This window comes from Haliotis cracherodii, unplaced genomic scaffold (genome assembly GCF_022045235.1).
Source record: "Haliotis cracherodii isolate W230 unplaced genomic scaffold, xgHalCrac1.p SCAF_10, whole genome shotgun sequence".
In the NCBI taxonomy this organism is placed as follows: Eukaryota; Metazoa; Mollusca; class Gastropoda; order Lepetellida; family Haliotidae; genus Haliotis; species Haliotis cracherodii.
This window is the reverse complement of record NW_027266265.1, coordinates 36,813,260-36,839,940: the sequence shown is the minus strand read 5'-3', so window position 1 is coordinate 36,839,940 and position 26,681 is coordinate 36,813,260. Positions and strand designations below refer to the sequence as shown.

The following is a 26,681-nucleotide window of genomic DNA, read 5'->3' as shown; positions in this document are numbered from 1 at the left end:
TCCCATGCCTCCGTATAGACCTCCCATGCCTCCGTATAGACCTCCATAGCCTCCAAGACCTCCAAGGCCTCCGTACAATCCACCCATTCCGTAGCCAATTCCGCCCAGTCCTCCTTTCAACCCGCCAATTCCACCATACAGACCGGTAGGCTCGGCAAAGGCGGTAACAGCCAGGCAGGCAACAAGAGCGGCGACTATCTTCATCATTTTGAGTATCTATTGAGTAACGTGAAAATCATTGTCAAGAAAGGTAAAATAGCATGTTATCGTTACTCATCTGGTAAATTCAGTTCACACCACTCATTGTGAATTATGTTATCAGTTTTACTTTCACCCGCATTCATATATTTCCCAATTTACAAGAACGTTTTATGTTACATATTCGTACTTGTATAAATTGTCTCAACATGAAGATTAAAAACAGCCAGATGCGCAACAGATGAATCAAAAATTAAAAGCATCACAAGCAAAGCTTAAAATAGTACTTGCAGTTTGGTCTTTACTCGTATCTGTGTCTCAACGGAAGGTGAAGATAAGAGATGATGGAACAGTTTCCCCCGTCCTTTATATATACCATTTGTGAATTATACGTGATTGATTTACCTTGGGCTGGCCACTTCCAGGTAAGTAACGCACCTCAGCTTAATGGTGTAAAGTAAGCATTCTTTTCGCATCAAAGGGCCCGAGGTTATCTCCCTTCGGGTACACATGCGAGCTGGTATTCATGAACATCGATTAAGGAAGTACAAGACAACGTATATAAAGGTGGCAAACAGAGACACTCTCTCTGGCATCGTCTAACTGCATTTCAAACAGTCCTCGATACTCAATGTTTAACCTATATTATTTAGGGGCGGTCGGGTAGCCTAGTGGTTAAAGCGTTCGCTCGTTACGCCGAAGACACGGGTTCGATTTCCGAAATGGGTACAATGTGTGAAGCCCATTGCTGGTGTCCCCCGCCGTGATATTGCTGGAATATTGCTAAAAGCGGCGTAAAACCATACTCACTCACTCACTCACTTTAACCTATATTAAGTAAATATTCGATAATGGTCTGAAAAGTGTGTATCCAGTAAATATATGATGTGGGAGCAACATACATCAGACATTATAATGATTCTGTGTGATACGACATAACAAGAGACCAGAAAACTGACGCAACACACCAGTACAGCCTCGCCACAGTACTGCAGTAGCACTGTACCACACGGGGTCAACTATGCTAACCGTTTCCGTGTAATACAGCAGCCTGCTCACAGGAAAATAGCTTCTGCTGAATATACTGCAGAAGTCCCCATATACTACATTATTCTCCCCGAATTTTATTTATCTTACTGCACAATAACTATAAACTACAACAGCTTTATTTCCTAACTGAAAGGGACATATATTGGTTTCTTCTCACAAAGGGACTGTCACTATGAAAACTCACAACATCTTTTTATGCGTGTAGTATGTGTTAAAAGCCGAAAGTACACCAATGTCTTCTGAAAACATGATTGACATATGAACAACAGCTTGTTTTCTCGTCTTTGTTGACTTGTCTTTATATGTGTTTGTGACGGTGGAGGATACGCTTAGTTTTTGGCAACCGCCAGGTATCATCACTATCTGGTTGGTTAGTTGGTTGGTTGGTTGTTTAACGCTGCACTCAGCAATATTCCAGCTATATGACGGCGGTCTGTAAATAATCGAGTCTGGACCAGACAATCATTAGCATCGATCCACGCAATTGGGATCGATGACATACATCAACCAAGTCAGCGAGCCTGAGCACCCGATCCCGTTAGTCGCCTTTTACGACAAGCATATATATCCACCTTTTACGGCAAGCATGGGTTGCTGAAGACCTATTCTACCCCGGAATCCACTATCTGATAGTCATTCATACGCACATGCTTGTGATCATTATAGTCGGAATCGTACAATGGCCTCTGCTTCGAGCACAGCTTTCGAATGATTCTGAAAAGGGTTTTGTGGCGTTTATTTGCAACTGCGTTTCTTGAGAAAACTCTCTTATCTTCAACATATCATCTTGATAATTGTACACTTCATTATCAAGGAATTTGTGATAATACGAGCATCACTAAATTTGATATCTCAATTTCTATAGATAACGCCTGAATATTGATATAATAATCATTCAATGATGACCCTTTAACTACATAAATCGTCAACGCCAGAGAATATTCAGGCTCGATTATCTGCTGAAACAGATTTCATTGGGTGTAAAAGGCAAGATTGTGCTAAAATGTATTAGGTCGTAAACATTAGAAGAATGTATATAAATCGTCTCTACCCTTTACGTATGCCCTTGACATGATGAAGCAGTAGTGATAGTGATTATTGTGTTCTTTTAAGGCGTGTTTAGACCAAAACTCTTACCAAGAATAAAACACGCGCAAATCAGTTTGACAATGTGTAACTATATAAGGGTTGCCCAGAAAAACCGTACATCTAAAAGTAAAGACGTGTGTTTTCAGAAGAAAATGCTCTTAAAGTATAACACAAAGGTGTTTTCAAAGATAGACATGGTTGTTGTTATAAAGACTTATGCCACGCTTTAAAGTTGGACCATTTATTCCGCTGAATTTCACTCTCTACAGTTACCAAATGCAATCTCCTTTATATTGATAAATGATTGTCACTTTTGCTTTGTAGTCAAACAGTAGGGATATATTAGCTATTTGTTTGTTCATTGTAATCTTCAATCCTACCAATCCAGTTCGGAATCTTCAAATTCGCGGTCTGATTTAATCAATATGTATTTTACAAATAGCGCCTACAGGGAAGGTGGTTAGTAAACTCACAACTAAATATCTATATAGATACTTCTCCTATTAATTACATAAGCAGTATGCAAAATGTTAAATTGCATCATCAAATCAAGAAGTACATGTTTGATGGAAATTACAAAAAATTCGTAGTTTGATGAGCTATACCCGGACAAGCGTATTTAATAGTTACTTTTGAATTCAATCGTTTTGTTTGTGTAATTGATAAACTGTAAAGATATGTTATTGTCATGGAAATTCCAACTGTATGCATTCCCTTCTAACCAAGCAGTAAGAATCTTGCAACATTTGTTTTGATGCTCTACATCACTATGGCTTTCGGGTTTGTTTTATTGCAGCAGCTCAGATATTATTTATACAAAGCGCCATAACAACATGTAGATTGTATTCTGAATACAACTATCGCTCATTTTCAAGGACAGCGCACACATTTGCATTTCAATACAGTGCACACTGTCTACCCCTTGATACCGTCAATGACTGCTTTGACAAAAATTGACACGCCTGCTTATTTGTTTCGCTGCATGTTTTTAAAATGCAAATTGAAATACAGACAGCCAATTCAAGATATTATGGTACTTAAATGGCTATCAAACCCTTTTCTGGCAGCCCAAATGATACATTCCGTGAAACATGAACTCGGGTAAGTGACATTTTGTGGGAGATATATCAAGCATAAAATCCCTCCTCTTATCATCATGTCCGGTTTCCTCAGGAACTTAATAGCACATTTCAGTAGTTGATATCTCAGCTAGCAGTAAAACGCAATATCATTGAAGTGTGCTTGGATATATTTGTCGACAACACGTACTATGTCCACAGTTTACAATATGGAGAAACATAGATCACTCTTCCATTGTGAACATTCAATTCAGATTAAGATTTTCAAACAAATTTCAAGGCGTAAATAAATATGACAAGATTTTATTGAACCAATTCCATTGGTTTGAGAAAATACATAAATAGCCAGCATCACACTGCAGGTGATAATAACTCAATAATAGCCGATACCTGAAACAAAAAAATAGTAGAATAAAGTTGGGATGTATGGATAAGTCACAACGAAGTCTTGAAACTAGCTGCATGATAAATTATACCAAATATTAGAGAAAGCAGAGAATAGTTTTAAAGATGTTTTGTAAATGTCATCAGCTTTGACGCGGAAAATAGTAATACCACATAGGTAAATTATACAATTTTGCAAACGAGACTGGAGGTATATTTACGGATACGATAAACAAATGATATCATATTTTGTGAAATACCTTTGCCCAATCCAATTCCGTATCCTCCCATTCCGTAGAGACCACCATAGCCTCCAAGTCCTCCGTACAGACCTCCCATGCCGTATCCGTATTTGCCTCCGTATAGACCTCCAATGCCTCCGTATAGACCTCCCATGCCTCCGTATAGACCTCCATAGCCTCCGTACAGACCTCCATAGCCTCCAAGACCTCCAAGGCCTCCGTACAATCCACCCATTCCGTAGCCAATTCCGCCCAGTCCTCCTTTCAACCCGCCAATTCCACCATACAGACCGGTAGGCTCGGCAAAGGCGGTAACAGCCAGGCAGGCAACAAGAGCGGCGACTATCTTCATCATTTTGAGTATCTATTGAGTAACGTGAAAATCATTGTCAAGAAAGGTAAAATAGCATGTTATCGTTACTCATCTGGTAAATTCAGTTCACACCACTCATTGTGAATTATGTTATCAGTTTTACTTTCACCCGCATTCATATATTTCCCAATTTACAAGAACGTTTTATGTTACATATTCGTACTTTTATAAATGGCTCAACATGAAGATTAAAAGCAGCCAGATGCGCAGCAGATGAACCAAAAAATAAAAGTATACATATATATCACAAGCAAAGCTTAAAATAGTACTTGCAGTTTGGTCTTTACTCGTATCTGTGTCTCAACGGAAGGTGAAGATAAGAGATGATGGAACAGTTTCCCCCGTCCTTTATATATACCATTTGTGAATTATACGTGATTGATTTACCTTGGGCTGGCCACTTCCAGGTAAGTAACGCACCTCAGCTTAATGGTGTAAAGCATTCTTTTCGCATCAAAGGGCCCGAGGTTATCACCCTACGGGTACACATGCGAGCTGCTATTCATGAAACATCGATTAAGGAAGTACAAGACAACGTATATAAAGGTGGCAAACAGAGACACTCTCTCTGGCATCGTCTAACTGCATTTCAAACAGTCCTCGATACTCAATGTTTAACCTATATTATTAAGGGGCGTTCGGGTAGCCTAGTGGTTAAAGCGTTCGCTCGTTACGCCGAAGACACGGGTTCGATTTCCGACATGGGTACAATGTGTGAAGCCCATTGCTGGTGTCCCCGCCGTGATATTGCTGGAATATTGCTAAAAGCGGCGTAAAACCATACTCACTCACTCACTTTAACCTATATTAAGTAAATATTCGATAATGGTCTGAAAAGTGTGTATCCAGTAAATATATGATGTGGGAGCAACATACATCAGACATTATAATGCATCTGTGTGATACGACATAACAAGAGACCAGAAAACTGACGCAACACACCAATACAGCCTCGCCACAGTACTGCAGTAGCACTGTACCACACGGGGTCAACTATGCTAACCGTTTCCGTGTAATACAGCAGCCTGCTCACAGGAAAATAGCTTCTGCTGACTATACTGCAGAAGTCCCCAGATACTACATTATTCTCCCCGAATTTTATTTATCTTACTGCACAATAACTATAAACTACAACAGCTTTATTTCTTAACTGAAAGGGACAAATATTGGTTTCTTCTCACAAAGGGACTGCCACTATGAAAATTCACAACATCTTTTTATGCGTGTAGTATGTGTTAAAAGCCGAAAGTACACCAATGTCTTCTGAAAACATGATTGACATATGAACAACAGCTTGTTTTCTCGTCTTTGTTGACTTGTCTTTATATGTGTTTGTGACGGTGGAACCGATGAGGAAGGATACGCTTACTTTTTGGCAACCGCCAGGTATCATCACTATCTGGTTGGTTAGTTGGTTGGTTGGTTGTTTAACGCCGCACTCAACAATATTCCAGCTATATGACGGCGGTCTGTAAATAATCGAGTCTGGACCAGACAATCCAGTGATTAAAATCATTAGCATCGATCCACGCAATTGGGATCGATGACATACATCAACCAAGTCAGCGAGCCTGACCACCCGATCCCGTTAGTCGCCTTTTACGACAAGCATATATATCCACCTTTTACGGCAAGCATAGGTTGCTGAAGACCTATTCTACCCCGGAATCCACTATCTGATAGTCATTCATACGCACATGCTTGTGATCATTATAGTCGGAATCGTACAATGGCCTCTGCTTCGAGCACAGCTTTCGAATGATTCTGAAAAGGGTTTTGTGGCGTTTATTTGCAACTGCGTTTCTTGAGAAAACTCTCTTATCTTCAACATATCATCTTGATAATTGTACACTTCATTATCAAGGAATTTGTGATAATACGAGCATCACTAAATTTGATATCTCAATTTCTATAGATAACGCCTGAATATTGATATAATAATCATTCAATGATGACCCTTTAACTACATAAATCCTCAACGCCAGAGAATATTCAGGCTCGATTATCTGCTGAAACAGATTTCATTGGGTGTAAAAGGCAAGATTGTGCTAAAATGTATTAGGTCGTAAACATTAGAAGAATGTATATAAATCGTCTCTACCCTTTACGTATGCCCTTGACATGATGAAGCAGTAGTGATAGTGATTATTGTGTTCTTTTAAGGCGTGTTTAGACCAAAACTCTTACCAAGAATAAAACACGCGCAAATCAGTTTGACAATGTGTAACTATATAAGGGTTGCCCAGAAAAACCGTACATCTAAAAGTAAAGACGTGTGTTTTCAGAAGAAAATGCTCTTAAAGTATAACACAAAGGTGTTTTCAAAGATAGACATGGTTGTTGTTATAAAGACTTATGCCACGCTTTAAAGTTGGACCATTTATTCCGCTGAATTTCACTCTCTACAGTTACCAAATGCAATCTCCTTTATATTGATAAATGATTGTCACTTTTGCTTTGTAGTCAAACAATAGGGATATATTAGCTATTTGTTTGTTCATTGTAATCTTCAATCCTACCAATCCAGTTCGGAATCTTCAAATTCGCGGTCTGATTTAATCAATATGTATTTTACAAATAGCGCCTACAGGGAAGGTGGTTAGTAAACACACAACTAAATATCTATATAGATACTTCTCCTATTAATTACATAAGCAGTATGCAAAGTGTTAAATTGCATCATCAAATCAAGAAGTACATGTTTGATGGAAATTACAAAAAAATCGTAGTTTGATAAGCTATACCCGGACAAGCGTATTTAATAGTTACTTTTGAATTCAATCGTTTTGTTTGTGTAATTGATAAACTGTAAAGATATGTTATTGTCATGGAAATTCCAACTGTATGCATTCCCTTCTAACCAAGCAGTAAGAATCTTGCAACATTTGTTTTGATGCTCTACATCACTATGGCTTTCGGGTTTGTTTTATTGCAGCAGCTCAGATATTATTTATACAAAGCGCCATAACAACATGTAGATTGTATTCTGAATACAACTATCGCTCATTTTCAAGGACAGCGCACACATTTGCATTTCAATACAGTGCACACTGTCTACCCCTTGATACCGTCAATGACTGCTTTGACAAAAATTGACACGCCTGCTTATTTGTTTCGCTGCATGTTTTTAAAATGCAAATTGAAATACAGACAGCCAATTCAAGATATTATGGTACTTAAATGGCTATCAAACCCTTTTCTGGCAGCCCAAATGATACATTCCCGTGAAACATGAACTCAGGTAAGTGACATTTTGTGGGAGATATATCAAGCATAAAATCCCTCCTCTTATCATTATGTCCGGTTTCCTCAGGAACTTAATAGCACATTTCAGTAGTTGATATCTCAGCTAGCAGTAAAACGCAATATCATTGAAGTGTGCTTGGATATATTTGTCGACAACACGTACTATGTCCACAGTTTACAATATGGAGAAACATAGATCACTCTTCCATTGTGAACATTCAATTCAGATTAAGATTTTCAAACAAATTTCAAGGCGTAAATAAATATGACAAGATTTTATTGAACCAATTCCATTGGTTTGAGAAAATACATAAATAGCCAGCATCACACTGCAGGTGATAATAACTCAATAATAGCCGATACCTGAAACAAAAAAATAGTAGAATAAAGTTGGGATGTATGGATAAGTCACAACGAAGTCTTGAAACTAGCTGCATGATAAATTATACCAAATATTAGAGAAAGCAGAGAATAGTTTTAAAGATGTTTTGTAAATGTCATCAGCTTTGTCGCGGAAAATAGTAATACCACATAGGTAAATTATACAATTTTGCAAACGAGACTGGAGGTATATTTACGGATACGATAAACAAATGATATCATATTTTGTGAAATACCTTTTCCCAATCCAATTCCGTATCCTCCCATTCCGTAGAGACCACCATAGCCTCCAAGTCCTCCGTACAGACCTCCCATGCCGTATCCGTATTTGCCTCCGTATAGACCTCCCATGCCTCCGTATAGACCTCCCATGCCTCCGTATAGACCTCCCATGCCTCCGTACAGACCTCCATAGCCTCCAAGACCTCCATAGCCTCCGTACAATCCACCCATTCCGTAGCCAATTCCGCCCAGTCCTCCTTTCAACCCGCCAATTCCACCATACAGACCGGTAGGCTCGGCAAAGGCGGTAACAGCCAGGCAGGCAACAAGAGCGGCGACTATCTTCATCATTTTGAGTATCTATTGAGTAACGTGAAAATCATTGTCAAGAAAGGTAAAATAGCATGTTATCGTTACTCATCTGGTAAATTCAGTTCACACCACTCATTGTGAATTATGTTATCAGTTTTACTTTCACCCGCATTCATATATTTCCCAATTTACAAGAACGTTTTATGTTACATATTCGTACTTTTATAAATTGGCTCAACATGAAGATTAAAAGCAGCCAGATGCGCAGCAGGTGAATCAAAAAATAAAAGTATACATATATATCACAAGCAAAGCTTAAAATAGTACTTGCAGTTTGGTCTTTACTCGTATCTGTGTCTCAACGGAAGGTGAAGATAAGAGATGATGGAACAGTTTCCCCCGTCCTTTATATATACCATTTGTGAATTATACGTGATTGATTTACCTTGGGCTGGCCACTTCCAGGTAAGTAACGCACCTCAGCTTAATGGTGTAAAGCATTCTTTTCGCATCAAAGGGCCCGAGGTTATCACCCTACGGGTACACATGCGAGCTGCTATTCATGAAACATCGATTAAGGAAGTACAAGACAACGTATATAAAGGTGGCAAACAGACACACTCTCTCTGGCATCGTCTAACTGCATTTCAAACAGTCCTCGATACTCAATGTTTAACCTATATTATTTAGGGGCGTTCGGGTAGCCTAGTGGTTAAAGCGTTCGCTCGTTACGCCGAAGACACGGGTTCGATTTCCGACATGGGTACAATGTGTGAAGCCCATTGCTGGTGTCCCCGCCGTGATATTGCTGGAATATTGCTAAAAGCGGCGTAAAACCATACTCACTCACTCACTTTAACCTATATTAAGTAAATATTCGATAATGGTCTGAAAAGTGTGTATCCAGTAAATATATGATGTGGGAGCAACATACATCAGACATTATAATGCATCTGTGTGATACGACATAACAAGAGACCAGAAAACTGACGCAACACACCAATACAGCCTCGCCACAGTACTGCAGTAGCACTGTACCACACGGGGTCAACTATGCTAACCGTTTCCGTGTAATACAGCAGCCTGCTCACAGGAAAATAGCTTCTGCTGACTATACTGCAGAAGTCCCCAGATACTACATTATTCTCCCCGAATTTTATTTATCTTACTGCACAATAACTATAAACTACAACAGCTTTATTTCTTAACTGAAAGGGACAAATATTGGTTTCTTCTCACAAAGGGACTGCCACTATGAAAATTCACAACATCTTTTTATGCGTGTAGTATGTGTTAAAAGCCGAAAGTACACCAATGTCTTCTGAAAACATGATTGACATATGAACAACAGCTTGTTTTCTCGTCTTTGTTGACTTGTCTTTATATGTGTTTGTGACGGTGGAACCGATGAGGAAGGATACGCTTACTTTTTGGCAACCGCCAGGTATCATCACTATCTGGTTGGTTAGTTGGTTGGTTGGTTGTTTAACGCCGCACTCAACAATATTCCAGCTATATGACGGCGGTCTGTAAATAATCGAGTCTGGACCAGACAATCCAGTGATTAAAATCATTAGCATCGATCCACGCAATTGGGATCGATGACATACATCAACCAAGTCAGCGAGCCTGACCACCCGATCCCGTTAGTCGCCTTTTACGACAAGCATATATATCCACCTTTTACGGCAAGCATGGGTTGCTGAAGACCTATTCTACCCCGGAATCCACTATCTGATAGTCATTCATACGCACATGCTTGTGATCATTATAGTCGGAATCGTACAATGGCCTCTGCTTCGAGCACAGCTTTCGAATGATTCTGAAAAGGGTTTTGTGGCGTTTATTTGCAACTGCGTTTCTTGAGAAAACTCTCTTATCTTCAACATATCATCTTGATAATTGTACACTTCATTATCAAGGAATTTGTGATAATACGAGCATCACTAAATTTGATATCTCAATTTCTATAGATAACGCCTGAATATTGATATAATAATCATTCAATGATGACCCTTTAACTACATAAATCCTCAACGCCAGAGAATATTCAGGCTCGATTATCTGCTGAAACAGATTTCATTGGGTGTAAAAGGCAAGATTGTGCTAAAATGTATTAGGTCGTAAACATTAGAAGAATGTATATAAATCGTCTCTACCCTTTACGTATGCCCTTGACATGATGAAGCAGTAGTGATAGTGATTATTGTGTTCTTTTAAGGCGTGTTTAGACCAAAACTCTTACCAAGAATAAAACACGCGCAAATCAGTTTGACAATGTGTAACTATATAAGGGTTGCCCAGAAAAACCGTACATCTAAAAGTAAAGACGTGTGTTTTCAGAAGAAAATGCTCTTAAAGTATAACACAAAGGTGTTTTCAAAGATAGACATGGTTGTTGTTATAAAGACTTATGCCACGCTTTAAAGTTGGACCATTTATTCCGCTGAATTTCACTCTCTACAGTTACCAAATGCAATCTCCTTTATATTGATAAATGATTGTCACTTTTGCTTTGTAGTCAAACAATAGGGATATATTAGCTATTTGTTTGTTCATTGTAATCTTCAATCCTACCAATCCAGTTCGGAATCTTCAAATTCGCGGTCTGATTTAATCAATATGTATTTTACAAATAGCGCCTACAGGGAAGGTGGTTAGTAAACACACAACTAAATATCTATATAGATACTTCTCCTATTAATTACATAAGCAGTATGCAAAGTGTTAAATTGCATCATCAAATCAAGAAGTACATGTTTGATGGAAATTACAAAAAAATCGTAGTTTGATAAGCTATACCCGGACAAGCGTATTTAATAGTTACTTTTGAATTCAATCGTTTTGTTTGTGTAATTGATAAACTGTAAAGATATGTTATTGTCATGGAAATTCCAACTGTATGCATTCCCTTCTAACCAAGCAGTAAGAATCTTGCAACATTTGTTTTGATGCTCTACATCACTATGGCTTTCGGGTTTGTTTTATTGCAGCAGCTCAGATATTATTTATACAAAGCGCCATAACAACATGTAGATTGTATTGTGAATACAACTATCGCTCATTTTCAAGGACAGCGCACACATTTGCATTTCAATACAGTGCACACTGTCTACCCCTTGATATCGTCAATGACTGCTTTGACAAAAATTGACACGCCTGCTTATTTGTTTCGCTGCATGTTTTTAAAATGCAAATTGAAATACAGACAGCCAATTCAAGATATTATGGTACTTAAATGGCTATCAAACCCTTTTCTGGCAGCCCAAATGATACATTCCCGTGAAACATGAACTCGGGTAAGTGACATTTTGTGGGAGATATATCAAGCATAAAATCCCTCCTCTTATCATCATGTCCGGTTTCCTCAGGAACTTAATAGCACATTTCAGTAGTTGATATCTCAGCTAGCAGTAAAACGCAATATCATTGAAGTGTGCTTGGATATATTTGTCGACAACACGTACTATGTCCACAGTTTACAATATGGAGAAACATAGATCACTCTTCCATTGTGAACATTCAATTCAGATTAAGATTTTCAAACAAATTTCAAGGCGTAAATAAATATGACAAGATTTTATTGAACCAATTCCATTGGTTTGAGAAAATACATAAATAGCCAGCATCACACTGCAGGTGATAATAACTCAATAATAGCCGATACCTGAAACAAAAAAATAGTAGAATAAAGTTGGGATGTATGGATAAGTCACAACGAAGTCTTGAAACTAGCTGCATGATAAATTATACCAAATATTAGAGAAAGCAGAGAATAGTTTTAAAGATGTTTTGTAAATGTCATCAGCTTTGACGCGGAAAATAGTAATACCACATAGGTAAATTATACAATTTTGCAAACGAGACTGGAGGTATATTTACGGATACGATAAACAAATGATATCATATTTTGTGAAATACCTTTGCCCAATCCAATTCCGTATCCTCCCATTCCGTAGAGACCACCATAGCCTCCAAGTCCTCCGTACAGACCTCCCATGCCGTATCCGTATTTGCCTCCGTATAGACCTCCAATGCCTCCGTATAGACCTCCCATGCCTCCGTATAGACCTCCATAGCCTCCAAGACCTCCATAGCCTCCAAGACCTCCAAGGCCTCCGTACAATCCACCCATTCCGTAGCCAATTCCGCCCAGTCCTCCTTTCAACCCGCCAATTCCACCATACAGACCGGTAGGCTCGGCAAAGGCGGTAACAGCCAGGCAGGCAACAAGAGCGGCGACTATCTTCATCATTTTGAGTATTTTTTGAGTAACGTGAAAATCATTGTCAAGAAAGGTAAAATAGCATGTTATCGTTACTCATCTGGTAAATTCAGTTCACACCACTCATTGTGAATTATGTTATCAGTTTTACTTTCACCCGCATTCATATATTTCCCAATTTACAAGAACGTTTTATGTTACATATTCGTACTTTTATAAATTGGCTCAACATGAAGATTAAAAGCAGCCAGATGCGCAGCAGATGAATCAAAAAATAAAAGTATACATATATATCACAAGCAAAGCTTAAAATAGTACTTGCAGTTTGGTCTTTACTCGTATCTGTGTCTCAACGGAAGGTGAAGATAAGAGATGATGGAACAGTTTCCCCCGTCCTTTATATATACCATTTGTGAATTATACGTGATTGATTTACCTTGGGCTGGCCACTTCCAGGTAAGTAACGCACCTCAGCTTAATGGTGTAAAGCATTCTTTTCGCATCAAAGGGCCCGAGGTTATCACCCTACGGGTACACATGCGAGCTGCTATTCATGAAACACCGATTAAGGAAGTACAAGACAACGTATATAAAGGTGGCAAACAGAGACACTCTCTCTGGCATCGTCTAACTGCATTTCAAACAGTCCTCGATACTCAATGTTTAACCTATATTATTTAGGGGCGTTCGGGTAGCCTAGTGGTTAAAGCGTTCGCTCGTTATAACGCCGAAGACACGGGTTCGATTTCCGACATGGGTACAATGTGTGAAGCCCATTGCTGGTGTCCCCGCCGTGATATTGCTGGAATATTGCTAAAAGCGGCGTAAAACCATACTTACTCACTCACTTTAACCTATATTAAGTAAATATTCGATAATGGTCTGAAAAGTGTGTATCCAGTAAATATATGATGTGGGAGCAACATACATCAGACATTATAATGCATCTGTGTGATACGACATAACAAGAGACCAGAAAACTGACGCAACACACCAGTACAGCCTCGCCACAGTACTGCAGTAGCACTGTACCACACGGGGTCAACTATGCTAACCGTTTCCGTGTAATACAGCAGCCTGCTCACAAGAAAATAGCTTCTGCTGAATATACTGCAGCAGTCCCCAGATACTACATTATTCTCCCCGAATTTTATTTATCTTACTGCACAATAACTATAAACTACAACAGCTTTATTTCCTAACTGAAAGGGACATATATTGGTTTCTTCTCACAAAGGGACTGTCACTATGAAAACTCACAACATCTTTTTATGCGTGTAGTATCTGTTAAAAGCCGAACAACAGCTTGTTTTCTCGTCTTTGTTGACTTGTCTTTATATGTGTTTGTGACGGTGGAACCGATGAGGAAGGATACGCTTACTTTTTGGCAACAGCCAGGTATCATCACTATCTGGTTGGTTAGTTGGTTGGTTGGTTGGTTGTTTAACGCCGCACTCAACAATATTCCAGCTATATATCGAGTCTGGACCAGACAATCCAGTGATTAAAATCATTAGCATCGATCCACGCAATTGGGATCGATGACATGCATCAACCAAGTCAGCGAGCCTGACCACCCGATCCCGTTAGTCGCCTTTTACGACAAGCATATATATCCACCTTTTACGGCAAGCATGGGTTGCTGAAGACCTATTCTACCCCGGAATCCACTATCTGATAGTCATTCATACGCACATGCTTGTGATCATTATAGTTGGAATCGTACAATGGCCTCTGCTTCGAGCACAGCTTTCGAATGATTCTGAAAAGGGTTTTGTGGCGTTTATTTGCAACTGCGTTTCTTGAGAAAACTCTCTTATCTTCAACATATTATCTTGATAATTGTACACTTCATTATCAAGGAATTTGTGATAATACGAGCATCACTAAATTTGATATCTCAATTTCTATAGATAACGCCTGAATATTGATATAATAATCATTCAATGATGACCATTTAACTACATAAATCGTCAACGCCAGAGAATATTCAGGCTCGATTATCTGCTGAAACAGATTTCATTGGGTGTAAAAGGCAAGATTGTGCTAAAATGTATTAAGTCGTAAACATTAGAAGAAAGTATATAAATCGTCTCTACCCTTTACGTATGCCCTTGACATGATGAAGCAGTAGTGATAGTGATGATTGTGTTCTTTTAAGGCGTGTTTAGACCAAAACTCTTACCAAGAATAAAACACGCGCAAATCAGTTTGACAATGTGTAACTATATAAGGGTTGCCCAGAAAAACCGTACATCTAAAAGTAAAGACGTGTGTTTTCAGAAGAAAATGCTCTTAAAGTATAACACAAAGGTGTTTTCAAAGATAGACATGGTTGTTGTTATAAAGACTTATGCCACGCTTTAAAGTTGGACCATTTATTCCGCTGAATTTCACTCTCTACAGTTACCAAATGCAATCTCCTTTATATTGATAAATGATTGTTACTTTTGCTTTGTAGTCAAACAATAGGGATATATTAGCTATTTGTTTGTTCATTGTGATCTTCAATCCTACCAATCCAGTTCGGAATCTTCAAATTCGCGGTCTGATTTAATCAATATGTATTTTACAAATAGCACCTACAGGGAAGGTGGTTAGTAAACACACAACTAAATATCTATATAGATACTTCTCCTATTAATTACATAAGCAGTATGCAAAATGTTAAATTGCATCATCAAATCAAGAAGTACATGTTTGATGGAAATTACAAAAAAATCGTAGTTTGATAAGCTATACCCGGACAAGCGTATTTAATAGTTACTTTTGAATTCAATCGTTTTGTTTGTGTAATTGATAAACTGTAAAGATATGTTATTGTCATGGAAATTCCAACTGTATGCATTCCCTTCTAACCAAGCAGTAAGAATCTTGCAACATTTGTTTTGATGCTCTACATCACTATGGCTTTCGGGTTTGTTTTATTGCAGCAGCTCAGATATTATTTATACAAAGCGCCATAACAACATGTAGATTGTATTCTGAATACAACTATCGCTCATTTTCAAGGACAGCGCACACATTTGCATTTCAATACAGTGCACACTGTCTACCCCTTGATACCGTCAATGACTGCTTTGACAAAAATTGACACGCCTGCTTATTTGTTTCGCTGCATGTTTTTAAAATGCAAATTGAAATACAGACAGCCAATTCAAGATATTATGGTACTTAAATGGCTATCCAACCCTTTTCTGGCAGCCCAAATGATACATTCCCGTGAAACATGAACTCGGGTAAGTGACATTTTGTGGGAGATATATCAAGCATAAAATCCCTCCTCTTATCATCATGTCCGGTTTCCTCAGGAACTTAATAGCACATTTCAGTAGTTGATATCTCAGCTAGCAGTAAAACGCAATATCATTGAAGTGTGCTTGGATATATTTGTCGACAACACGTACTATGTCCACAGTTTACAATATGGCGAAACATAGATCACTCTTCCATTGTGAACATTCAATTCAGATTCAGATTTTCAAACAAATTTCAAGGCGTAAATAAATATGACAAGATTTTATTGAACCAATTCCATTGGTTTGAGAAAATACATAAATAGACAGCATCACACTGCAGGTGATAATAACTCAATAATAGCCGATACCTGAAACAAAAAAATAGTAGAATAAAGTTGGGATGTATGGATAAGTCACAACGAAGTCTTGAAACTAGCTGCATGATAAATTATACCAAATATTAGAGAAAGCAGAGAATAGTTTTAAAGATGTTTTGTAAATGTCATCAGCTTTGTCGCGGAAAATAGTAATACCACATAGGTAAATTATACAATTTTGCAAACGAGACTGGAGGTATATTTACGGATACGATAAACAAGTGATATCATATTTTGTGAAATACCTTTGCCCAATCCAATTCCGTATCCTCCCATTCCGTAGAGACCACCATAGCCTCCAAGTCCTCCGTACAGACCTCCCATGCCGTATCCGTATTTGCCTCCGTATAGACCTCCAATGCCTCCGTATAGACCTCCCATGCCTCCGTATAGACCTCCCATGCCTCCGTATAGACCTCCATAGCCTCCAAGACCTCCATAGCCTCCAAGACCTCCAAGGCCTCCGTACAATCCACCCATTCCGTAGCCAATTCCGCCCAGTCCTCCTTTCAACCCGCCAATTCCACCATACAGACCGGTAGGCTCGGCAAAGGCGGTAACAGCCAGGCAGGCAACAAGAGCGGCGACTATCTTCATCATTTTGAGTATCTATTGAGTAACGTGAAAATCATTGTCAAGAAAGGTAAAACAGCATGTTATCGTTACATATCTGGTAAATTCAGTTCACACCACTCATTGTGAATTATGTTATCAGTTTTGCTTTCACCCGCATTCATATATTTCCCAGTTTACAAGAACGTTTTATGTTACATATTCGTACTTTTATAAATTGGCTCAACATGCAGATTAAAAACAGCCAGATGCGCAGCAGATGAATCAAAAATTAAAAGTATACATATATATCACAAGCAAAGCTTAAAATAGTACTTGCAGTTTGGTCTTTACTCGTATCTGTCTGTGTCTCAACGGAAGGTGAAGATAAGAGATGATGGAACAGTTTCCCCCGTCCTTTATATATACCATTTGTGAATTATACGTGATTGATTTACCTTGGGCTGGCCACTTCCAGGTAAGTAACGCACCTCAGCTTAATGGTGTAAAGCATTCTTTTCGCATCAAAGGGCCCGAGGTTATCACCCTACGGGTACACATGCGAGCTGCTATTCATGAAACATCGATTAAGGAAGTACAAGACAACGTATATAAAGGTGGCAAACAGACACACTCTCTCTGGCATCGTCTAACTGCATTTCAAACAGTCCTCGATAATCAATGTTTAACCTATATTATTTAGGGGCGGTCGGGTAGCCTAGCGGTTAAAGCGTTCGCTCGTTACGCCGAAGACACGGGTTCGATTTCCGACATGGGTACAATGTGTGAAGCCCATTGCTGGTGTCCCCGCCTTGATATTGCTGGAATATTGCTAAAAGCGGCGTAAAACCATACTCACTCACTCACTTTAACCTATATTAAGTAAATATTCGATAATGGTCTGAAAAGTGTGTATCCAGTAAATATATGATGTGGGAGCAACATACATCAGACATTATAATGCATCTGTGTGATACGACATAACAAGAGACCAGAAAACTGACGCAACACACCAGTACAGCCTCGCCACAGTACTGCAGTAGCACTGTACCACACGGGGTCAACTATGCTAACCGTTTCCGTGTAATACAGCAGCCTGCTCACAAGAAAATAGCTTCTGCTGAATATACTGCAGAAGTTCCCAGATACTACATTATTCTCCCCGAATTTTATTTATCTTACTGCACAATAACTATAAACTACAACAGCTTTATTTCCTAACTGAAAGGGACATATATTGGTTTCTTCTCACAAAGGGACTGTCACTATGAAAACTCACAACATCTTTTTATGCGTGTAGTATCTGTTAAAAGCCGAAAGTACATCAATGTCTTCTGAAAACATGATTGACATATGAACAACAGCTTGTTTTCTCGTCTTTGTTGACTTGTCTTTATATGTGTTTGTGACGGTGGAACCGATGAGGAAGGATACGCTTACTTTTTGGCAACCGCCAGGTATCATCACTATCTGGTTGGTTAGTTGGTTGGTTGGTTGTTTAACGCCGCACTCAACAATATTCCAGCTATATGACGGCGGTCTGTAAATAATCGAGTCTGGACCAGACAATCCAGTGATTAAAATCATTAGCATCGATCCACGCAATTGGGATCGATGACATGCATCAACCAAGTCAGCGAGCCTGACCACCCGATCCCGTTAGTCGCCTTTTACGACAAGCATATATATCCACCTTTTACGGCAAGCATGGGTTGCTGAAGACCTATTCTACCCCGGAATCCACTATCTGATAGTCATTCATACGCACATGCTTGTGATCATTATAGTCGGAATCGTACAATGGCCTCTGCTTCGAGCACAGCTTTCGAATGATTCTGAAAAGGGTTTTGTGGCGTTTATTTGCAACTGCGTTTCTTGAGAAAACTCTCTTATCTTCAACATACCATCTTGATGATTGTACACTTCATTATCAAGGAATTTGTGATAATACGAGCATCACTAAATTTGATATCTCAATTTCTATAGATAACGCCTGAATATTGATATAATAATCATTCAGTGATGACCATTTAACTACATAAATCGTCAACGCCAGAGAATATTCAGGCTCGATTATCTGCTGAAACAGATTTCATTGGGTGTAAAAGGCAAGATTGTGCTAAAATGTATTAGGTCGTAAACATTAGAAGAAAGTATATAAATCGTCTCTACCCTTTACGTATGCCCTTGACATGATGAAGCAGTTTTGATAGTGATGAGGCGTGTTTAGACCAAAACTCTTACCAAGAATAAAACACGCGCAAATCAGTTTGACAATGTGTAACTATATAAGGGTTGCCCAGAAAAAACGTACATCTAAAAGTAAAGACGTGTGTTTTCAGAAGAAAATGCTCTTAAAGTATAACACAAAGGTGTTTTCAAAGATAGACATGGTTGTTGTTATAAAGACTTATGCCACGCTTTAAAGTTGGACCATTTATTCCGCTGAATTTCACTCTCTACAGTTACCAAATGCAATCTCCTTTGTATTGATAAATGATTGTCACTTTTGCTTTGTAGTCAAGCAATAGGGATATATTAGCTATTTGTTTGTTCATTGTGATCTTCAATCCTACCAATCCAGTTCGGAATCTTCAAATTCGCGGTCTGATTTAATCAATATGTATTTTACAAATAGCGCCTACAGGGAAGGTGGTTAGTAAACACACAACTAAATATCTATATAGATACTTCTCCTATTAATTACATAAGCAGTATGCAAAATGTTAAATTGCATCATCAAATCAAGAAGTACATGTTTGATGGAAATTACAAAAAATTCGTAGGTTGATAAGCTATACCCGGACAAGCGTATTTAATAGTTACTTTTGAATTCAATCGTTTTGTTTGTGTAATTGATAAACTGTAAAGATATGTTATTGTCATGGAAATTCCAACTGTATGCATTCCCTTCTAACCAAGCAGTAAGAATCTTGCAACATTTGTTTTGATGCTCTACATCACTATGGCTTTCGGGTTTGTTTTATTGCAGCAGCTCAGATATTATTTATACAAAGCGCCATAACAACATGTAGATTGTATTCTGAATACAACTATCGCTCATTTTCAAGGACAGCGCACACATTTGCATTTCAATACAGTGCACACTGTCTACCCCTTGATACCGTCAATGACTGCTTTGACAAAAATTGACACGCCTGCTTATTTGTTTCGCTGCATGTTTTTAAAATGCAAATTGAAATACAGACAGCCAATTCAAGATATTATGGTACTTAAATGGCTATCCAACCCTTTTCTGGCAGCCCAAATGATACATTCCCGTGAAACATGAACTCGGGTAAGTGACATTTTGTGGGAGATATATCAAGCATAAAATCCCTCCTCTTATCATCATGTCCGGTTTCCTCAGGAACTTAATAGCACATTTCAGTAGTTGATATCTCAGCTAGCAGTAAAACGCAATATCATTGAAGTGTGCTTGGATATATTGGTCGACAACACGTACTATGTCCACAGTTTACAATATGGAGAAACATAGATCACTCTTCCATTGTGAACATTCAATTCAGATTAAGATTTTCAAACAAATTTCAAGGCGTAAATAAATATGACAAGATTTTATTGAACCAATTCCATTGGTTTGAGAAAATACATAAATAGCCAGCATCACACTGCAGGTGATAATAACTCAATAATAGCCGATACCTGAAACAAAAAAATAGTAGAATAAAGTTGGGATGTATGGATAAGTCACAACGAAGTCTTGAAACTAGCTGCATGATAAATTATACCAAATATTAGAGAAAGCAGAGAATAGTTTTAAAGATGTTTTGTAAATGTCATCAGCTTTGTCGCAGAAAATAGTAATACCACATAGGTAAATTATACAATTTTGCAAACGAGACTGGAGGTATATTTACGGATACGATAAACAAATGATATCATATTTTGTGAAATACCTTTGCCCAATCCAATTCCGTATCCTCCCATTCCGTAGAGACCACCATAGCCTCCAAGTCCTCCGTACAGACCTCCCATGCCGTATCCGTATTTGCCTCCGTATAGACCTCCAATGCCTCCGTACAGACCTCCCATATGCATGCCTCCGTATAGACCTCCCATGCCTCCGTACAGACCTCCATAGCCTCCAAGACCTCCATAGCCTCCAAGACCTCCAAGGCCTCCGTACAATCCACCCATTCCGTAGCCAATTCCGCCCAGTCCTCCTTTCAACCCGCCAATTCCACCATACAGACCGGTAGGCTCGGCAAAGGCGGTAACAGCCAGGCAGGCAACAAGAGCGGCGACTATCTTCATCATTTTGAGTATCTATTGAGTAACGTGAAAATCATTGTCAAGAAAGGTAAAATAGCATGTTATCGTTACTCATCTGGTAAATTCAGTTCACACCACTCATTGTGAATTATGTTATCAGTTTTGCTTTCACCCGCATTCATATATTTCCCAATTTACAAGAACGTTTTATGTTACATATTCGTACTTTTATAAATTGGCTCAACATGAAGATTAAAAGCAGCCAGATGCGCAGCAGATGAATCAAAAATTAAAAGTATACATATATATCACAAGCAAAGCTTAAAATAGTACTTGCAGTTTGGTCTTTACTCGTATCTGTGTCTCAACGGAAGGTGAAGATAAGAGATGATGGAACAGTTTCCCCCGTCCTTTATATATACCATTTGTGAATTATACGTGATTGATTTACCTTGGGCTGGCCACTTCCAGGTAAGTAACGCACCTCAGCTTAATGGTGTAAAGCATTCTTTTCGCATCAAAGGGCCCGAGGTTATCACCCTACGGGTACACATGCGAGCTGCTATTCATGAAACATCGATTAAGGAAGTACAAGACAACATGAGTGAGTGAGTATGGTTTTACGCCGCTTTTTGCAATATTCCAGCAATATCACGGCGGGGGACACCAGAAATGGGCTTCACACATTGTACCCATGTCGGGAATCGAACCCGGGTCTTCGGCATGACGAGCGAACGCTTAAACCACTAGGCTACCCGACCTCCCCACAAGACAACGTATATAAAGGTGGCAAACAGAGACACTCTCTCTGTCATCGTCTAACTGCATTTCAAACAGTCCTCGATACTCAATGTTTAACCTATATTATTTAGGGGCGGTCGGGTAGCCTAGTGGTTAAAGCGTTCGCTCGTTACGCCGAAGACACGGGTTCGATTTCCGACATAGGTACAATGTGTGAAGCCCATTGCTGATGTCCCCCGCCGTGATATTGCTGGAATATTGCTAAAAGCGGCGTAAAACCATACTCACTCACTCACTTTAACCTATATTAAGTAAATATTCGATAATGGTCTGAAAAGTGTGTATCCAGTAAATATATGATGTGGGAGCAACATACATCAGACATTATAATGCATCTGTGTGATACGACATAACAAGAGACCAGAAAACTGACGCAACACACCAGTACAGCCTCGCCACAGTACAGCAGTAGCACTGTACCACACGGGGTCAACTATGCTTACCGTTTCCGTGTAATACAGCAGCCTGCTCACAAGAAAATAGCCTCTGCTGAATATACTACAGCAGTCCCCAGATACTACATTATTCTCCCCGAATTTTATTTATCTTACTGCACAATAACTATAAACTACAACAGCTTTATTTCCTAACTGAAAGGGACATATATTGGTTTCTTCTCACAAAGGGACTGTCACTATGAAAACTCACAACATCTTTTTATGCGTGTAGTATCTGTTAAAAGCCGAAACAACAGCTTGTTTTGTCGTCTTTGTTGACTTGTCTTTTTATGTGTTTGTGACGGTGGAACCGATGAGGAAGGATACGCTTACTTTTTGGCAACCGCCAGGTATCATCACTATCTGGTTGGTTAGTTGGTTGGTTGGTTGTTTAACGCCGCACTCAACAATATTCCAGCTATATGACGGCGGTCTGTAAATAATCGAGTCTGGACCAGACAATCCAGTGATTAAAATCATTAGCATCGATCCACGCAATTGGGATCGATGACATGCATCAACCAAGTCAGCGAGCCTGACCACCCGATCCCGTTAGTCGCCTTTTACGACAAGCATATATATCCACCTTTTACGGCAAGCATGGGTTGCTGAAGACCTATTCTACCCCGGAATCCACTATCTGATAGTCATTCATACGCACATGCTTGTGATCATTATAGTCGGAATCGTACAATGGCCTCTGCTTCGAGCACAGCTTTCGAATGATTCTGAAAAGGGTTTTGTGGCGTTTATTTGCAACTGTGTTTCTTGAGAAAACTCTCTTATCTTCAACATATCATCTTGATAATTGTACACTTCATTATCAAGGAATTTGTGATAATACGAGCATCACTAAATTTGATATCTCAATTTCTATAGATAACGCCTGAATATTGATATAATAATCATTCAGTGATGACCATTTAACTACATAAATCGTCAACGCCAGAGAATATTCAGGCTCGATTATCTGCTGAAACAGATTTCATTGGGTGTAAAAGGCAAGATTGTGCTAAAATGTATTAGGTCGTAAACATTAGAAGAAAGTATATAAATCGTCTCTACCCTTTATGTATGCCCTTGACATGATGAAGCAGTTTTGATAGTGATGATTGTGTTCTTTTAAGGCGTGTTTAGACCAAAACTCTTACCAAGAATAAAACACGCGCAAATCAGTTTGACAATGTGTAACTATATAAGGGTTGCCCGGAAAAACCGTACATCTAAAAGTAAAGACGTGTGTTTTCAGAAGAAAATGCTCTTAAAGTATAACACAAAGGTGTTTTCAAAGATAGACATGATCAAACGACTTGTTTTTACAGTCTGGTTGTTGTTATAAAGACTTATGCCACGCTTTAAAGTTGGACCATTTATTCCGCTGAATTTCACTCTCTACAGTTACCAAATGCAATCTCCTTTGTATTGATAAATGATTGTCACTTTTGCTTTGTAGTCAAACAATAGGGATATATTAGCTATTTGTTTGTTCATTGTAATCTTCAATCCTACCAATCCAGTTCGGAATCTTCAAATTCGCGGTCTGATTTAATCAATATGTATTTTACAAATAGCGCCTACAGGGAAGGTGGTTAGTAAACACACAACTAAATATCTATATAGATACTTCTCCTATTAATTACATAAGCAGTATGCAAAATGTTAAATTGCATCATCAAATCAAGAAGTACATGTTTGATGGAAATTACAAAAAAATCGTAGGTTGATAAGCTATACCCGGACAAGCGTATTTAATAGTTACTTTTGAATTCAATCGTTTTGTTTGTGTAATTGATAAACTGTAAAGATATGTTATTGTCATGGAAATTCCAACTGTATGCATTCCCTTCTAACCAAGCAGTAAGAATCTTGCAACATTTGTTTTGATGCTCTACATCACTATGGCTTTCGGGTTTGTTTTATTGCAGCAGCTCAGATATTATTTATACAAAGCGCCATAACAACATGTAGATTGTATTGTGAATACAACTATCGCTCATTTTCAAGGACAGCGCACACATCTGCATTTCAATACAGTGCACACTGTCTACCCCTTGATATCGTCAATGACTGCTTTGACAAAAATTGACACGCCTGCTTATTTGTTTCGCTGCATGTTTTTAAAATGCAAATTGAAATACAGACAGCCAATTCAAGATATTATGGTACTTAAATGGCTATCAAACCCTTTTCTGGCAGCCCAAATGATACATTCCCGTGAAACATGAACTCGGGTAAGTGACATTTTGTGGGAGATATATCAAGCATAAAATCCCTCCTCTTATCATCATGTCCGGTTTCCTCAGGAACTTAATAGCACATTTCAGTAGTTGATATCTCAGCTAGCAGTAAAACGCAATATCATTGAAGTGTGCTTGGATATATTTGTCGACAACACGTACTATGTCCACAGTTTACAATATGGAGAAACATAGATCACTCTTCCATTGTGAACATTCAATTCAGATTAAGATTTTCAAACAAATTTCAAGGCGTAAATAAATATGACAAGATTTTATTGAACCAATTCCATTGGTTTGAGAAAATACATAAATAGCCAGCATCACACTGCAGGTGATAATAACTCAATAATAGCCGATACCTGAAACAAAAAAATAGTAGAATAAAGTTGGGATGTATGGATAAGTCACAACGAAGTCTTGAAACTAGCTGCATGATAAATTATACCAAATATTAGAGAAAGCAGAGAATAGTTTTAAAGATGTTTTGTAAATGTCATCAGCTTTGTCGCGGAAAATAGTAATACCACATAGGTAAATTATACAATTTTGCAAACGAGACTGGAGGTATATTTACGGATACGATAAACAAATGATATCATATTTTGTGAAATACCTTTGCCCAATCCAATTCCGTATCCTCCCATTCCGTAGAGACCACCATAGCCTCCAAGTCCTCCGTACAGACCTCCCATGCCGTATCCGTATTTGCCTCCGTATAGACCTCCAATGCCTCCGTATAGACCTCCCATATGCATGCCTCCGTATAGACCTCCATAGCCTCCAAGACCTCCATAGCCTCCAAGACCTCCAAGGCCTCCGTACAATCCACCCATTCCGTAGCCAATTCCGCCCAGTCCTCCTTTCAACCCGCCAATTCCACCATACAGACCGGTAGGCTCGGCAAAGGCGGTAACAGCCAGGCAGGCAACAAGAGCGGCGACTATCTTCATCATTTTGAGTATCTATTGAGTAACGTGAAAATCATTGTCAAGAAAGGTAAAATAGCATGTTATCGTTACTCATCTGGTAAATTCAGTTCACACCACTCATTGTGAATTATGTTATCAGTTTTACTTTCACCCGCATTCATATATTTCCCAATTTACAAGAACGTTTTATGTTACATATTCGTACTTGTATAAATTGTCTCAACATGAAGATTAAAAACAGCCAGATGCGCAACAGATGAATCAAAAATTAAAAGCATCACAAGCAAAGCTTAAAATAGTACTTGCAGTTTGGTCTTTACTCGTATCTGTGTCTCAACGGAAGGTGAAGATAAGAGATGATGGAACAGTTTCCCCCGTCCTTTATATATACCATTTGTGAATTATACGTGATTGATTTACCTTGGGCTGGCCACTTCCAGGTAAGTAACGCACCTCAGCTTAATGGTGTAAAGCATTCTTTTCGCATCAAAGGGCCCGAGGTTATCACCCTACGGGTACACATGCGAGCTGCTATTCATGAAACATCGATTAAGGAAGTACAAGACAACATGAGTGAGTGAGTATGGTTTTACGCCGCTTTTTGCAATATTCCAGCAATATCACGGCGGGGGACACCAGAAATGGGCTTCACACATTGTACCCATGTCGGGAATCGAACCCGGGTCTTCGGCATGACGAGCGAACGCTTAAACCACTAGGCTACCCGACCTCCCCACAAGACAACGTATATAAAGGTGGCAAACAGAGACACTCTCTCTGTCATCGTCTAACTGCATTTCAAACAGTCCTCGATACTCAATGTTTAACCTATATTATTTAGGGGCGGTCGGGTAGCCTAGTGGTTAAAGCGTTCGCTCGTTACGCCGAAGACACGGGTTCGATTTCCGACATAGGTACAATGTGTGAAGCCCATTGCTGATGTCCCCCGCCGTGATATTGCTGGAATATTGCTAAAAGCGGCGTAAAACCATACTCACTCACTCACTTTAACCTATATTAAGTAAATATTCGATAATGGTCTGAAAAGTGTGTATCCAGTAAATATATG

General features: G+C 38.9%; 6 protein-coding genes across 6 annotated transcripts; all 6 read right to left on the bottom strand.

Annotated features, from left to right (window-relative positions):
• Window positions 1-3,789: 3,789 nt before the first annotated feature.
• On the bottom strand, window positions 3,790-4,397 carry LOC139453789 (neuropeptide-like protein 31). The gene is made up of 2 exons (XM_071235256.1): window positions 4,061-4,397; window positions 3,790-3,806 (listed from the first exon to the last, which is right to left on the bottom strand). Exons 1-2 carry the CDS (start codon window positions 4,395-4,397, stop codon window positions 3,790-3,792), a joined length of 354 nt encoding a protein of 117 aa, XP_071091357.1.
• A 3,610-nt stretch (window positions 4,398-8,007) lies between these two features.
• On the bottom strand, window positions 8,008-8,615 carry LOC139453788 (acanthoscurrin-2-like). The gene is made up of 2 exons (XM_071235255.1): window positions 8,279-8,615; window positions 8,008-8,024 (listed from the first exon to the last, which is right to left on the bottom strand). Exons 1-2 carry the CDS (start codon window positions 8,613-8,615, stop codon window positions 8,008-8,010), a joined length of 354 nt encoding a protein of 117 aa, XP_071091356.1.
• A 3,611-nt stretch (window positions 8,616-12,226) lies between these two features.
• LOC139453787 (acanthoscurrin-2-like) lies at window positions 12,227-12,831 on the bottom strand. The gene is made up of 2 exons (XM_071235254.1): window positions 12,498-12,831; window positions 12,227-12,243 (listed from the first exon to the last, which is right to left on the bottom strand). Exons 1-2 carry the CDS (start codon window positions 12,829-12,831, stop codon window positions 12,227-12,229), a joined length of 351 nt encoding a protein of 116 aa, XP_071091355.1.
• Window positions 12,832-16,391: 3,560 nt separating this feature from the next.
• On the bottom strand, window positions 16,392-17,017 carry LOC139453786 (acanthoscurrin-2-like). The gene is made up of 2 exons (XM_071235252.1): window positions 16,663-17,017; window positions 16,392-16,408 (listed from the first exon to the last, which is right to left on the bottom strand). The coding sequence occupies exons 1-2, from the start codon at window positions 17,015-17,017 to the stop codon at window positions 16,392-16,394; spliced, it is 372 nt and encodes a 123-aa protein (XP_071091353.1).
• Window positions 17,018-20,618: 3,601 nt separating this feature from the next.
• On the bottom strand, window positions 20,619-21,250 carry LOC139453785 (acanthoscurrin-2-like). The gene is made up of 2 exons (XM_071235251.1): window positions 20,890-21,250; window positions 20,619-20,635 (listed from the first exon to the last, which is right to left on the bottom strand). The coding sequence occupies exons 1-2, from the start codon at window positions 21,248-21,250 to the stop codon at window positions 20,619-20,621; spliced, it is 378 nt and encodes a 125-aa protein (XP_071091352.1).
• A 3,775-nt stretch (window positions 21,251-25,025) lies between these two features.
• On the bottom strand, window positions 25,026-25,636 carry LOC139453784 (acanthoscurrin-2-like). The gene is made up of 2 exons (XM_071235250.1): window positions 25,297-25,636; window positions 25,026-25,042 (listed from the first exon to the last, which is right to left on the bottom strand). Exons 1-2 carry the CDS (start codon window positions 25,634-25,636, stop codon window positions 25,026-25,028), a joined length of 357 nt encoding a protein of 118 aa, XP_071091351.1.
• Between the last annotated feature and the right edge of the window lie 1,045 nt (window positions 25,637-26,681).